At 36.7% G+C, this 15,791-nt stretch overlaps 1 protein-coding gene across 4 annotated transcripts in view; it reads right to left on the bottom strand.

Annotated features, from left to right (window-relative positions):
* Positions 1-462: 462 nt before the first annotated feature.
* epas1a (endothelial PAS domain protein 1a) overlaps positions 463-15,791 on the bottom strand; it is a 61,404-nt gene continuing 46,075 nt past the window's right edge. Inside the window, exons 10-17 of one of the 4 annotated variants that reach the window (XM_009306741.5) lie at positions 13,301-13,515; positions 10,452-10,562; positions 7,667-7,841; positions 7,429-7,567; positions 5,049-5,175; positions 4,842-4,956; positions 4,605-4,760; positions 463-2,016 (exon numbers count right to left, since the gene is read on the bottom strand). In XM_009306741.5, the coding sequence (XP_009305016.2) occupies positions 1,865-2,016; positions 4,605-4,760; positions 4,842-4,956; positions 5,049-5,175; positions 7,429-7,567; positions 7,667-7,841; positions 10,452-10,562; positions 13,301-13,515 (1,190 nt within the window). In that variant the 3' untranslated portion in view covers positions 463-1,864. Of the gene's footprint in view, positions 2,017-4,604; positions 4,761-4,841; positions 4,957-5,048; positions 5,176-7,428; positions 7,842-10,451; positions 10,563-13,300; positions 13,516-15,791 lie in introns of all 4 variants that reach the window. The other 3 variants (XM_068224778.2, XM_690170.11, XM_005156297.6) reach the window with 3 other exon arrangements.

Here is a 15,791-nt window from a genome sequence, read left to right as displayed (position 1 = left end):
AATATTTTTTCTTAGTCTTATTTGTTTTGGATAAAACAAAATTATTTAATTGTCTACAGCTGGGGTTCCCAAACTTTTTAGCCTGTGACCCCCAAAATAACAATGCCAGTGACTCGCGACACCCAAATTCAGAGGTGGTTGTAAATATACAAACGTTATGCAAACAATAAGTCCTATGGTATATACAGTGCTCATCATATATGAGTATTCTGAATATTAATATGATCTTTTAAATTCATATTTTTAAAAGGAAGCTATACAACATGTGTGTGCTTATATATTAGATTAGTCAAGACTGAAGCCAAATCTGAAGCTTATCAAACAAAATAACTTGCGATAACTGTCCAAAAACAAGTACACCCGAATTTATGTTATAGAAAAATATTAAATACAAGTTTTAAAAACATGAAAAATCAAGAGAAGCAAAAAAGAGAAATAAAATTTTGTTTTATTTATTTATTATTATTATTTTTTTTGCAATAATCAGCTTGAATTTATTTGTATTTTTTATTCTTAATATTTTGGTGACTAAACTATTATTTTAATAAATATATCTGTTTAATAAATCTGTTTTGTTTAAATGCACCAAAATATATTGCCTGGATTCACTGAGAAATGGATGAAAATATTTATTTTTTTAAAATGGGCTGTACTCAATTATGCTGAGCACTGTAAACGAGCATATTGATAACACAAAAAATACAACAATCTAACAACCATATAATTTTATAGTCATTTATTAATTAACCTCAGGGGTTCTTTTTCTCTAAAGCTGACCTTTTTTTGTTTTTTTCCCCCACATTTTGTATTTGATTAAGAAGTTTACAGCATTTTGGTGACATTTTATGAAATATTTTGTGCTAGATTAGCTTGTCTTCTGGAATCATCTGCATGCTTTTTGCAGTACCAGTGCAGACAATAACACTGCTGCCTGCTTTTGTCGCACCAAAATGGCGACTCGCGTCACATTATTGTGGCTTTGAGGCTCCTTGGCATTCGAATTACTGGCCATGGTTGTTTAAAATGACACGTTATTATAAAATATACATATTTTTAAATTACATAAAATAATTAAAAGGACAAGTTCTGGACGTTTTGGCCGTGGGGGGTGGGTCGTTTGAACCACCAGAACCCCCCTGGCTATGGGCATGTTTTGTAACTATTGACTTCTATTTTGATCTTCTTAACTTCTGTCAGAGTTATGGATAAAATATGGTAGGCTTATTCTAACAGTTTAATTACAGTTTAATTATTTGACTTTTAGAAATCACCAAGCAACCTCATTACATTGTCCTGTGACCCCCAATTTGGGAACCACTGAACAAACCATCGTTATACAATGACTTTCCCAATTGCCATAACTTGCTTAGTTAACCTAATAACCAAGTACGCTTTTAAATGTCACTTTAAGCTGAATTCTAGTATCTTGAAAAATATTTAGTAAAATATTATGTACTTTCATTGTGCCAAAGATAAAATAAATCCGTTATTAGAAATGAGTTATTAAAACTTTTATGTTTAGAAATATGTTAAAAAAAATCTTATTTCTCTTAAACAGAAATTGGGGAAAAATATAAGGGGGCTAATAATTCTCACTTCAACTGTATATATTTTACATGTTCTAGTTAGTGGATATTCATATAAGAGCAAATCTGACCATAAATGTTAAAAGCACTTCGTTTCTGAAGGCACAAGACAATATTAGTGTCTGAGATACTGAGGTACATCTGAACACATTTGAAACAAGTAACAATCAGATTTATATATTAAAATATTACACGTCTTAAAGGAAAATGTACAAATGAGTCTAAATGAGGCTGATAATACAGGCATAAAGACTGGATGAAGAGGGTGAATGGACAGCTTATGTGGACTGGTCTAGGGCTCTCAGCAGGTCACTGCCTTGAAGCAGATGCAGGTTTCCTTGAAGAGGCATGTTTACCTCACAGTCATATCGCGTCAGCTCTGGCAGACAGTATGAGTCAAAGGACGGAGCCAGCAGTTGACTTATCATGCCTGTCAACAATAAAAGAGAACTGTAAGTCAAATGTCATATAGATAAATCTAAATCTATTTGGGGGAAAATTGTGGCGTCATTTTAGACAAAATCAAAAAGTTATTTTCAGGAGTTGGTAACAGCTTAAAAACTTCCATTTTACAGAAATGTTTGCTTTAGCTGGTAAACGCCTCTAAACCACCATTGGTCCATGATGATTATATAATAGGTAGGTGTGGTTCTGAGGCTACACCTTGTTAATTTCCATAAGTAAGAACATTAAACAACCTAGAATAAATATTTTATCATCATTTACTCACTCTTCACTTGTTCAAAACAAAGTTTCTTTCTTCTGTTGAACACAAAAGAAGATATTTTGCTGGCTGCTGGGACATGTTGACTTCCATACTATGAATCTTTGGAAGTCGATGAGTCCTAGCAACCAGCATTTTCCAAAATATCTTTTGTGTTTAACAAAAAAAAAAAAAAAATCCATAGAGGTTTGAAACCACATGAGGGAGAGACAATTATAAAAAATTGAAGTTCAAGTGATGTTTTCTCTTGTTTACAACTGGAATGTTGCTTGCTTTTCAGTAATGCATTACTATAAAAAGTGTATAAAAAGTGCTACATAATAATGAATGTGATGTGGAGTGCTGAACTGTAAGACCTTTACAAACATTCCCTTCTTATCAGATGCTTTCTTTACTGCTGTTTTCTCACTGTTGTAATTTTTATTTATTTATTTAGCTTTCAAAAGGAAAAGTGCATTATATATTTTTTATGTTCATCTAAATGCCATTGATGACATTAAGGCGTTTGCTTAAAGTATACACATTTTAAATTTTAAGTTTCATTTTAATAGTGATGCACATTTTATTAAGCTTAAAAAAAGGCTTATTTTTTGATGTTATCATTATTGGCCTAAAACAAACAAACAGGCCATATACAGTAATATATTCTGTGCTGGTAAAAGATTGATTGGTCCTCCAGTTTGGAGGTTAAGCGTTGATCTAATGACCCACTTAAACATTAGATCTTACGAAACACCAACATGGTGTGGCTACATATCAACTTTGATACAAACAGCCCTGGGAGTAAGTAAGTATAAGGTTGTGTGAAAAGTTGATAATTTTTGCATTTTGGTAAATCATTTCTTTGCTGGTGCCAAGATTAAGGGATGTCAGAAGTATTTACGGTTTACAATGATCACCGCTTGACTCTCTTCACTGAGCGCTTACATAGATAGACAGAGGTGGGAGTGGATTGCTCACATATCTACTTATACACAGATTCTCAAATAGATGCAGCTTTCTAACTCTCCACAGTCCATTCCAGAGGGCACATTGACATGAAAACAACATTTAAAAAAAAACTGAAACACCAGTTCTGTAATCAGTTTTGATGAGTTTTTTTATGCTAATGTTAGATGTTATGGTCCTTCAGGTTGGGGGTTGAGTGTTGGGCTAATGACCCACCTCGTAAAAATTAGATTTTACGAAAGACCAACATTGTGTTACTAAATATTAACTTTGATATAAACAACCCTGGGAGTAAGTATTTAATGTCAGATGTCAATTTAATGCTGTTTTGACATCAAGGTAGTTTATTTGTAGGCATACCAAATACCTAGCTTTTACAAAATCAAAATTTTTCTTATATTAGAACACTTTATATGTCATTATAATGTGGTCAAAAGAACATAAATTTTGGATGTCAAATAGCTGTTAATGTTTTGACATCAAAATTGATTTGCATTTCTTGCATTGTGTCAAGGTCACCAGCGATCCAGCCTGTGCAAATCATTGAAGAACAACATTCTTTTTCCAGTCATGCATCGCTCTCACACACTTGTTCCTCATTTGACTGATTACACACACACGGCTGGGAGCTGCTCCCAAATAAGATGCTATTTAAACAGCACACATGCACAGACACACACACACACACACACACACACACACACATACGTCAGTGCTGAGTCTTGTTAAACTGTCCTGTGAACATTACCGCGTGTTGTATTGTTTTTTTTCCTGTCTGCTGCCTTCCTTTTGACCATCTGTCTGTTTTTTGACCACGACTCTGGATTTGCCTTTATACATCTGCTTGCCCCTGTATTGATCATTGCTTGCCTAACCATTCTGTTGAATAACCATGCATTTGGATCCACACTCCTTTGTACGCATCCCCTTCACATAACAGAAGACTCTCTGTAATCAATGGAATGAGGAACAGGTGCGTGTCAGCAGTGCATGACTGGATTTGTAGTTCTTCATCGATCTGCACAGGCTGGATTGCTGGTGACCGTGACACATTGCATGCTTGATGTCAATTTGTTGGTGTTTTGACATCAAGGTGCCCGCTGGGATGTATCAGGGTAAATGCTTCGCTGGATGGCATCATATCTATTGAGCATGTGAACAAAATTGCCACTCAGCTTGTTTAAGATTTTATTTAGCAGCGTTCAAATGTTATAGCTGTACCAATTGGTACCAAAGTCAGTAGTTTTGACATCCCTACCAAGGGTGGATTCACTGATACATCAGAAATTATAAAAACAGAAATATCAGTTATGTTTTAGTTTGTACTGTAGGAGCTGGAGACTGACCTGTGTGTTTGCGTGATGGCATCATGTTGTACTGTCTGCTACTGTTAGAGCAGAATGAGTCTGTGCAGTGCTGTTTTAGATCCTCTGGACACCCTTTGACAGACCGACTGCAGGCTTGAGGATCAACCAATCCACTTTGCATACATGGAAATTTATCTGTCAAAAAAGGAGCATGTAAATTATGGTAAAAGCAGGAATTAGCTAAAGATTTCAGAGAGAGATGGAGAATCGCTGTACCTGTGAGGACACTCGTGCTGAGAGACTTTCTGACAGAGAAAGCACAGCTGTCATCATTCATCGGCTTCATCCTTTTTCGCATTCCATCTGTAGACTTGTGGGGAGCGACCACCTGCTGAACACACGTTCATTTTACAGTTTGTATTTGACATCGGCATTTGAACTTCACTCGTTTTCCTTAATCTACTTTGAACTCTGAGTGCTTACTTTTGGAATATCGGAGAAAGAGCAGGATAAAGGGAACTCTGATTGCCTCTTCCGTTTAAAGTTGTTCAGGAGAGCTCTCTGTCCTAAACTCATGCCTTTCTGTACTGGGGTGAAGTTCTCGAAAAACCTGAAAACAGCAGGAAACAATAAATTCAAGACTGAACTGCACTTCAAATTGCAGATGGAATATGTTGAAACCCATCTGAAATACATTAGATGTTGTTTTGGAACATTTTATTCATTTCATGTGATCATGTAAACAACTGTGAGTGTGTGGAAACGTAAACACACTGGTTATACATAAAAAAGTTACACAACCACAGAAAGTTTCAAGTACATTCACTGGCCACTTTATTAGGTACACATGTCCAACTGCTTGTTAACGCTAATTTCTAATCAGCCAATCACATGGCAGCAACTTGCATTTAGGCATGTAGGCACGGTCTAGACGATCTGCTGCAGTTCAAACCGAGCTTCAGAATGGGGAAGAAAAGTGATATAAGTGACTTTGAAAGTGGCTTGGTTGTTGGTGCCCGATGGGCTACTCTGAGTATTTCAGAAGCTGCTGTTATACTGGGATTTTCACGCACAACCATCTCAAGAGTTTACAGAGAATGGTCTGAAAAAGAGAAAATATCTAGTGTGCGGCAGTTCTGTGGGTGCAAATGCCTTGTTGATGGGAGAGTTTAGAGGAGAATGGCCAGACTGGTTCCAGTTGATAGAAAGGCAACAGTAACTCAAATAACCACTCGTTACAACCTACGTATGCAGAAGAGCATCTCTAAACACATGTCCAAGCTTGATGCGGATAGGCTACAGCAGCAGAAGACCAAAACGGGTGCCACTCCTGTTAGCTAAGAACAGGAAACTGAGGCTACAATTCACACAGGCTCACCTAAATTGGACAATAGAAGATTGGAAAAACATTGACTGGTCAGATGAGTCTCGATTTCTGCTGCAACATTTGAATAATAGAATCAGAATTTGGCATCAACAACATGAAAGCATGGATCCATCTTGCCTTGTATCAACGGTTTTGGCAGGTGGTGGTGGTGTAATGGTGTTGGGGATATTTCCTTGGCACACTTTGAGCCCATTAGTACCAATTGAGCATCGTGTCAACCAACAGCTTAGCTGAGCAATGGTACAGACATTGTTCATCCTTTTATGACCACAGAGTACCCATCTTCTGATGGCTACTTCCAGCAGGATAACGCACCATGCCATAAAGCTTGAATCATTTCAGACAGGTTTCTTGAAAATGACAATGAGTATTCAAATGCACTAACATTATATTTACATAAATTCTTTTTAACCTTCACCGCACAAGTTCAAATCGACTTCTCCTGCTCTATTTGAAATTATTTTGCCTTCCACGGATGTATAAAAGCTATTTTAGTCAAACTTCATTTTAAGGTACCATTATTGCTATTAATAAACCATTAACTTTTGACTTTTGTCTCAATAAACTTGCAATTAGCTGCTTATTACAAGTTAGTAAGGTAATAGTTGAGTTTAGGTATTGGGTAAGGATGTAAAATATGATCATGCAGAATATGTACTTTATAAACAGTACTAATTAACAGTCAATATTTTAATAATAAGCTACTAGTTAATAGTGAGATTTGACGCTTAAACTAAAGTGTTACCACAGTTTTTTTTTGTAAATGACTTTATATTATCAAGTCTTTATATTATCAAGCTTAATTTTAAAAAAGGGAAAGTTTCTGTAAACAAAAAACTTTTACATTTAAATTTGTTCATTATATTTATTCATTATATATTTGACTATTCAAACATAAAAAAAAACATCTGAAAAGCCAGAGATCATATGTTTTCTTTATTTAAAGTGACAAGACATCATTCAGGAATAATAATGCTTGTGGGCAAAAACAAATCTGCACACTAATTTGCAAACTATGTTCTATTTTGCACCCATCTCCAAGCTAATTTGTTAATGGCCTAGAGGGTTTACATGTATTCAGTCACTTATAGCTGTGTTTACACTGAAAAGAGTTGGCTTTACTCCCAAACACAGCCACCAGGAATCAAGTCAAGTCAAAATGTTTGGACAACAACATATTTGCACGATAATTTGCAACTGATGTTCTTTTTTTCACCAATTTGCAAGCTGATTTGCGTTTGGTCCAGACTTTTTGCATATTTTCAGTCATTTACAGCTTTAAAAAGACAGGTTTCCAAACACAGCCGACAGAAAACAAAAAATCATAATGACAGAACATTTCAAAAACTGCATTTCACCTTTGCTTTCTCGCAGCGGCCGAGCAATTGCTTCTGACAGTTAATCTAGTTAATCATTGCCCCCAAGTTGATACATTGCAAAATCAAACGCACGTGTAAGGGAATAAACTCTACTGACCTTTGGTGTGGTGGTGGAACATTGAAATTGCACGCTTGTCCTGGACCTCCTGTGTTTCTGTCATCCATGCAGCCAACATTTGTGTGTTCATACTGTGAAAGTTGATCAGGGGGCCAATGAAGACTCTGTCTTTGCTTTTCTGAAGAGAGCGGGATGTTTGGCGTGGTTTGGTAGGGTTGTATGTGAGTTGCGTCTGGACATGTGCTAGGTCTGTTTTTGTTATAAGGTGGATATTGACCTAGGGGCTGGAAGAGGTCGGCCACGCTGCTGAAGCTGTGCTGGACGGCTGCGCTTAGGCCTGGACCTGCATCAGGCACCGGCTCCTCCAGACATATAGGGTGCAGCTGGAAGTCCTCGCCGTCCATTGGGATGTATGGAGCGAGAGTCTCCAGGTCCAGATCACTCAGGTTCAACTGCACACAGTCAAGCAAATATTTACTTAGGGCAGTTGATGAGATCAAGATACGTAATAGCAATGTTTTTTGTAAGAACAAATGGGTTTAAATAATCCAGTAAGAATGTCTGAGGTTGAGGAGAAAGAGCTGAATAATATGTATTATTATTATTATAATCTACTGTTAAAAGGTTTGCCAAAAAAAGTTGGTTTACATGCTTTTTAAGTACAGAGCATATGCTCAAGTAAGATGCATTTAATTGGTCATAAACACATGACATTTTTTTCCAGTATTATTCAGCGTTATATACCATTTCAATGTGGTGAACATTCCCTGAACATTTCCTGCTTGCTAGCAAACTATTTCATAACTGTAACAAGAGGCAATTCAATCATAACTTCATGTTATAACAGCCATCATAACATTATTTCTCAATATGTGGCCCTTTTTGGATTCTCGGAAGCTGTAGAGAATAAAAATGTAAAGCAGGAAATACTCTGGCAGCATTGTTTTTGTTTACGTTCCTCAAAATGGGCTGTATAAAGCTTCAGAAATCATTCTAATATGCCGATTTGTGCTCATGAAATTTGTTTACTTTAGTTATCATATAATATATAATATTGATGCATTTTCAGGGTGCTTTAATAAATAAAAGGTTAACAAAACAGTGTTTATTTGAAATATACAGTTTTTGTAATATCAGACATGTTTTTACAGTTGATTTTGAGCAATTTAAATAATCTTTTAAAGTACAAAGGGAAAACCTGCAATTTCTACAATTATATTTTCATAAGTTCATCACTCAAGTATTGTGAGATTTCAACACTTAGATATGACTTGATAATAATAGCAGGTTTGGCATGCTGTCGCAGGAGAGAACCCTGAGCCCGTAGATAATTGAGCCCTGGGCTCCCTCCTGGTCAACGAGCATGTGAGGGGGTACGAGATGAGGTAGTCCTCGAGAGCTCCCCCTGGTAAAGGAGGAAAAGGGGGAGATGAGGTGGATGAGGGGAATCTTCAAAAAACGAAGATGAGGGAATAATGCTAATCCTGAATAATCTGATTGGCTTATTAATGATTACAGATGAGTAACCAGCTGCGATCAACCATATCACATGCTCCTCTCCTGCTTGTTGCAATGATACTTGGTGAAATTAAATACCTTTTCTCGTTTTTTTAAAGCACTTGTTTTAGATGTTATAATTTAAGGGTGCTGTCACACCTGTGAATCGATTCAGTTGTTCCGAAACAGAGATGACAAATGTTACATTGTTGCTCTTTGCTCTTGGAGCAGTTCGCTTTCACACTGCAAAGTTTCTTCAGACCAAAAGAGCTAAAACAAGTCACGTGTGAGAAAACTCTTCTCACATTGGTCAGAGTGTCATGGTTTATTTTGCAGATTTTGAGATTATAACTCGTTTGCGGGCATCTGGAGACTCGCGAAACTTCCCGCCCTACTCATAATTCTCTCTTCATATAGCCATATGCCTATTACATATCCATAAAACACTGTGATATAACCGCGCTTGGTTTGTATCGCTTTCTCACGGCAATCGATCTGCTCCAGAGTTTGTTTCAATCGAGTTGAGATCACCTCATTCAAGCGATCTTGGAGCGATTGATTTGGCGCGGATCCGAGAGCTATTGGTGGTTTCACGTATGCCAAACAAACCGTGCTAAATGGGCAAACGAGACAGGTTCCGAAACAAAAGTGTAGGTGTGAAAGCAGCCTGAGATTACCATTTTTGTAACAAAAAAATTTTGACTTTTGGCCCTTACTTAAAAAAACGTACTTACTTTTTGATAGTTGTGTATTATTAATTAGGAATATTTACTATTGCAGTATTCCAAATATTCCAAATGCAATATTTGCAGTTGCACAGACAAAACGTAAACACACACACTAATTTAGCTACAAACTGGCCAGAATTTAAAGCTAGCATTTTTTTAATCCGGTCTGTTACAGTTTTTATCATTTTGCACATTATTATCAATTAAAAATACATTTTTATCTTCAATAAAATGTCATGTTTGTATACAAATCTAGGACAAATAATATGATATAGCAATGTATACTGTAAAGGACTTTTGATGAACAGATAATGACTACTATTAAACAATTCATAAATAAAAAAGCGATATCATTCTCAAAAAATGGTTCTTTATTAGCATTGATGGTTCAACAAAGAACCTTTCATTTCAATGGAAACTTATAAATCCACAAAAAGGCTTTTGTAGTGTAAAAATGTTCTTTAGATTATTAAAATGTACTTCACATTAAGAAAAAATGTTCACTCTTACCTGAACAGTGCTGTACTTTACACTGCAAAAAATATCTGTCAATTATGAGATTCCGTATTTTCTGCTTTTTTTATTTCTGGTTGTGAATTGCATTAAAGGACCTTGATCTGTGATCTGTGCAACTTTTGATGTTGAAAATTCAACTCTACAGTTTAACAAAGTGACCTTTATTGTCATTTTATTAGTTTGAAACAATATAATGTTTAAGATATAACATATAGAGAAATAAAGAACGGTTCTTCTGTGGCATCACATGAAACCCCCATTTTTTTACTTTTTAATGAGAGTATTAAGCAGGAAATTGTTTTAACTATTGGGCACACTCACCTGGGAGTCTGTTGGATTGGTTGCTCCAGATTCAGAGGCAAACAGCTTCTCTGTCAGCTCCACCTTCAGATCCCACTCTCCACTGCCACAGCAATCCACTGGACTGCTAGGCTGCAGACATACACATCACACAGCATTAAACCACAGTATAATATTACATAAGATTAAAACACAGTAATAGTGCAGAATCGCATGCAAACATGAAGCTTCTTTAATTGCACTGGAAGAACTTTTAATATGCATTGAACTCAGGAAAATTGCAAGTATTAATTTAACATAAGAAAACATAAGTGTTTTTTTTGCATGAAAATCATAATACAAAAACTGGAAGTTTTTTTTTTTCTATTTGTTTTGAAAAGTTTCGAATACAGACAGAAACATTTTTACTGATTAACATTCTGGCAATGTCAATTAGTAAAAAAAACATGTCTTTGCAACCATGCTCATACAGTCAGTCCTGTAGTCCACCATTGTTGCTTTGGTTGCGAAATTATTTAACAATTGCTACCATTTTAATTTAGAAATTTTCAAACAGAGAAAATAATTGTGCTGTGATGGTCACCAGCTAGAATGCGCACCAGACACACTAGAGTGCACTCTACACATCACATTTGCCACTTAATTGGACTACACATCCCATAATCCACTGCATCTCACACCTGCAGCTCATTATCAAAAATAATGTAGAAGAGTTTGCTTTTGTTCTAGCTTTTGTTTTGCTTTTGATTCATTTAAATAAACCAACTGCATCTGGATCTGCCTCTAAGCTTTTCCCTAGTCCATTTACTAGTCATTTTCAAAGACCGGTCACACTTTATTTTAATGGTCCGTTTGTTGAATTAAGTTCAACATTGCATCATCAACATGCCAACTAATTCTCATTAGATTATAAGTAGACTGTTAGGTTGGGGTTAGGGTTAGTGAAAGTTGACTTGCAAAGTTTCTTATAGTCAGTTAAATGTCTGTTGCAGGAGCAGTATCAAATGATATTAAATCAAACAGTCTACTAATACTCAAATGGACCATCAAAATAAAGTGTTACCCAAAGACCCTTTTTTGAAAGTTTGCCTTTTAAGGACAAGAAAATGGCACTGTCATATAAATGACTGGCTAATGTACTAAGGGTAGTTTAATGTACTACCTTTTATTATGTAAATGGCAGTTTTTTTTTCCTATTGATTTCCATTATAACAAAATTTTTGAAAGCCTTGACACCATATAATAATGCAATGAATGTTGGTGGTTTTCCTTATTGGGAAAAGGTGACATATAATATCATCATCAATAACATACATTATTATAAAATAGAATACACAATAATATGGTGTTATGGTTTTCAATTAAAAAATGTGGTTATAATGGAAGTCAATCGGGCAAAAACTGCCACTAACATAACGAAAGGGTAGTCAATTTGCCCAGAGTGTATTGCTGAGGTTTTGAAATTTTTTTAAAGCATTTTCTCAAAATATGTGTCAAAGTCAGATTTGTCATCAAAAGTCATACCATTTGCTGAAACACAGAGAGGTTGTTGCCAAATTAAGACTCATAATCACCCCAGAGTGACAGCACACAAGGGTTCGTTGAAAATTCTGTAATATAGCACCCCCTTTATTTTTAAATAAGTGTTACATTTACAACAACAACACTTCTTCAAGAGACAGCTTCAGGGAGCAGATAACAAATGGGCATGAAAATTAAATATATATTTTTTTATGAAACAATATGAACATTTTCAAAAGAATGCACATCAGTCTCAATTGGGTGCTCAGCAATACATAAAGTATTATCTGACAAAAGTCTTGTTGTTGATCCCAGATATATACGCTAATAATAATAATAATAAATTGACCTCTAGTAGTTCATTTGGAAAAGTGGCTGAAGGTAGATTTTTCAGATGAATCATCTGTTGAGCTGCATCACAATCATCAGAAAATACTGCAGAAGACCTACTGGAACCCACATAGACCCAAGATTCTCACAGAAATCAGTCAAGTTTGGTGAAGAGAAAATCATGCTTTGGGGTTACATTCAGTATGGGGGCGTGCGAAAGATCTGCAGAGTGAATGACAACATTAATAGCCTTATGTATCAAGACATTTGTGTTTCCCATTACATTACAAACCACAGGAAAGGGCTAATTTTTCAGCAAGATAGCGCTCCTTCTCATACTTCAGCCTCCACATCAAAGTTTCTGAAAGCAAAGAAGGTCCAGAAGCTCCAGGATTGGCCAGCCCAGTTACCAGATATGAACATTATTGAGCATGTCTGGTGTAAGATGAATGAGGAGGCATTGAAGATGAATCCAAAGAATCTTGATGAACTCTGGGAGTCCTGCAGGAACGCGTTCTTTGCCATTCCAGATGACGTAAAAAGTCATTGCAGAGATGTATGGATGCAGTCCTCCAAGCTCATGGGAGTCATACACAATCTTACTTCTTTTTCCACTGCACCATGACTTTATATTCTTTACTGTACATTAATTCTGTTAAGTGACAAGACTTTTGTCTAGACAAAGACAGATGTTACTGCCCTAACTAAATAATTAAAAATCAAGGCATGATCATATTTAACTTTGGTTAAATAAGCGTAATCTAGAGGTCTTTGCCTTTCATATAAGCCACTTCTGATACCAAATCTTAAACTAGAAGTCAAGTTATTATTTGTTGTTCCTAAAACTTTTGTCAGGTAGTGTACATAGATAAAAATACAGTGTTTTTAAATGAATAAATTTGATACTTTTGGAGTTTTTTTGTTGCCACCCTTTCACATGTATTTTTATAAAAAAATATACCATACAAAAAGAAAATAAAAACAGAAAAATCACATAGAAGGAGAAAAGATGGACGTACTGTAGAACAGCTGCTGCAACTGCTCAAGCAGGGTGTCGTACAGGGTGTGCATTTGCCTGCTGGAGGCACCTGGGGTACAGTGAAGGAGGACGGCAGGCTGGACAGGTTTCTCTCAGGACTGCCGTCAGGAGGTGTGTCCACAACCCAGGACGGGCCCACCGCAGGGAGCTTGGAGGACTTGGAGAAGAATGTCGCCTCTTCAAACTCTGCCCTTTCTGCAAACGCAATAGGACACAGAAACAAGTCAAACCAAGCCTCTGATGTCACAGTTCAACAAAACATACTACATGATCAGTGAAGGAAGATCAATTAACAGTGGATAGACACACCTTGGTGCAAGTTACTCATGATCTGGCTCAATTTCTGAGAGTTACATTGAAAAAAAAAACATATTTCTGTCTTGTTTTCCAGTATGAATAAAGTGGTGCAGAAATGACCTCTGATGACTGAAGAATGAATTGTGGTGTATTGCGGCAAGATTTTCCTATGGGGTTTTCAATTTATAAATCAAATAACATCTGTAGTAAACATAACTTTCATTACACTTTTGCTCTGCAATTTAGACACACCCATGCTGAAAATGTACATTTGGCTGTGTGTATTTTATAAAGCATATGTTTCTAATGTCACTAGATAAGAGAGGGTTGTGAGTTTGTGCATTTTGATATAGAAGAACATTTTTAAGGATTGTTGAGTTACCAAAGAACTTATTTAATCATCAGGAGAAGACTCTTTTTGTAAAACCTAAAGGGAGACAATTGTGAACTCTTCCAGGTTCATTCCTGCACCACACAAAATCCAATTTAAAAGTGAAATGACTTATAATACTATAGAATACAGTGACTAGAAAAGTAAAGCTCGTAGACAAACTTTATGGTGTCTTGAGAAAGCTTTGTCTGCAAGTTTAAAACAGTTTCAAAGTTTAAATAATTCAAGTACTTTTTAAGAAGTGTGAAACAGTTGACAGTTGGTCTTGCGAGACAGTTAATAGGGTGTTCTGAATGGTTGCTAAGGTGTTGCTAGGGTGTTTTGAGTGGTTGCTAGGTGGTTGCTAAGGCCTTGTTATGCAGTTGCTAGGATGTCCTAAGTGTTTGCTAAGGCATTGCTTGGTGGTTGATAAGGTTTTATGAGTAGTTGCTAGCGTCTTGCAAGGTGGTTGCTAAGGTCTTGCTAGGTGGTTGATAAGGTGTTCTAGTTCATTACTAAGGTGTTGCTAGGTGGTTGCTGGGTGTGTTGATTGGTTGCTAAGGCATTGCTAGTTGATTGCAAAGGTTTTCCTAGGTGGTTGCTGAGCTGTTGCTTGGCGGTTGCTGAGGTGTTGCAAGGTGGTTGCTGAGTTGTTGCTTGGCAGTAGCTAAGGTGTTGCTAGGTGGATGCTAAGGCATTGCTAGGTGGTTGCTAAGATGTTGCTAGGTGGTTGCTAAGCTGTTGATAGGTGGTTAATAGGGTGTTATGAGTGGTTGCTAGGTGATTGCTAAGGCATTTCTAGGTGGTTGCTAAGGTGTTGCCGGGTTGTTGCTAAGCTGTTGCTAGACAGTTGGCGAGGTGTTGCTAGGCAGTTGCTAAGATCTTGCTAGGTGGTTGCTTGGGTGTGCTGATTGGTTGCTAAGCGGTTGCTAAGGCATTGCTAGTTGGTTGCAAAGGTTTTCCTAGGTGGTTGCTGAGCTGTTGCTAGGCGGTTGCTGAGGTGTTGCTAGGCAGTTGCTGAGGTGTTGCTAGGCAGTTGCTTATGTGTTGCTAGGTGGATGCTTAGGTGTTGCTTGGCGGTTGCTAAGGTGTTGCTAGGTGGTTGATAGGGTGTTTTTAGTGGTTGCTAGGCGGTTGCTAAGGCATTGCTAGGTGGTTGCTAAGGTATCGCTAGGTGTTTTAGGTGTTTTAGGTCATTGCTAAGGTATTGCAAGGTGGTTGCTAGGGTGTTCTGATTGGTTTCTAAGCGGTTGCTAAGGCATTGCTAGTTGGTTGCTAGGTGTTGTTGCTAGGTGGTTGCTAGGCAGTTGCTAAGGTGTTGCTAGGCAATTGCTAGACAGTTGTTAAGGTGTTTTGAGTAGTTGCTAGGCAGTTGCTAACATAAATTAGCATGGTTCTAGTATGAATTAGCATATTGTTACATGTTTCCAGCATAAATTAGCATGTTTTAGCATGGTTCTGGTATTAATTAGTATGTTGCTAGCATGAATTTAGTATGAATTAGCATGTTGCTAGTATGATAGCATGTTTGTTAGTATGTTCCCAGTATGAACTAGTATATTGTTAGTATAGATTGGTGTTGTTAGTATGTCCAATGTAAAGTCAATGGCAGCTTTTTTTTTTTTTTTTACAATGAATGTCTATGGGACAGTTGCTAGGGTGCCATAAGTGGTTGCTAGAGTGTGGCTAGTAAGTTGAAAGGTCTTTAGTGATTGGAAGATTGGTAGTCTGAGTTAAATAAGCCCAACCTTAAGTCTGTATAACAGTCTGGCGCAAAGATATGAGGTCACAAAGTTTGGTGTAA

The sequence above is a fragment of the Danio rerio genome, chromosome 12 (assembly GCF_049306965.1).
Source record: "Danio rerio strain Tuebingen ecotype United States chromosome 12, GRCz12tu, whole genome shotgun sequence".
NCBI lineage: Eukaryota > Metazoa > Chordata > Actinopteri > Cypriniformes > Danionidae > Danio > Danio rerio.
This window is presented reverse-complemented; position numbering and strand designations above follow the sequence as displayed.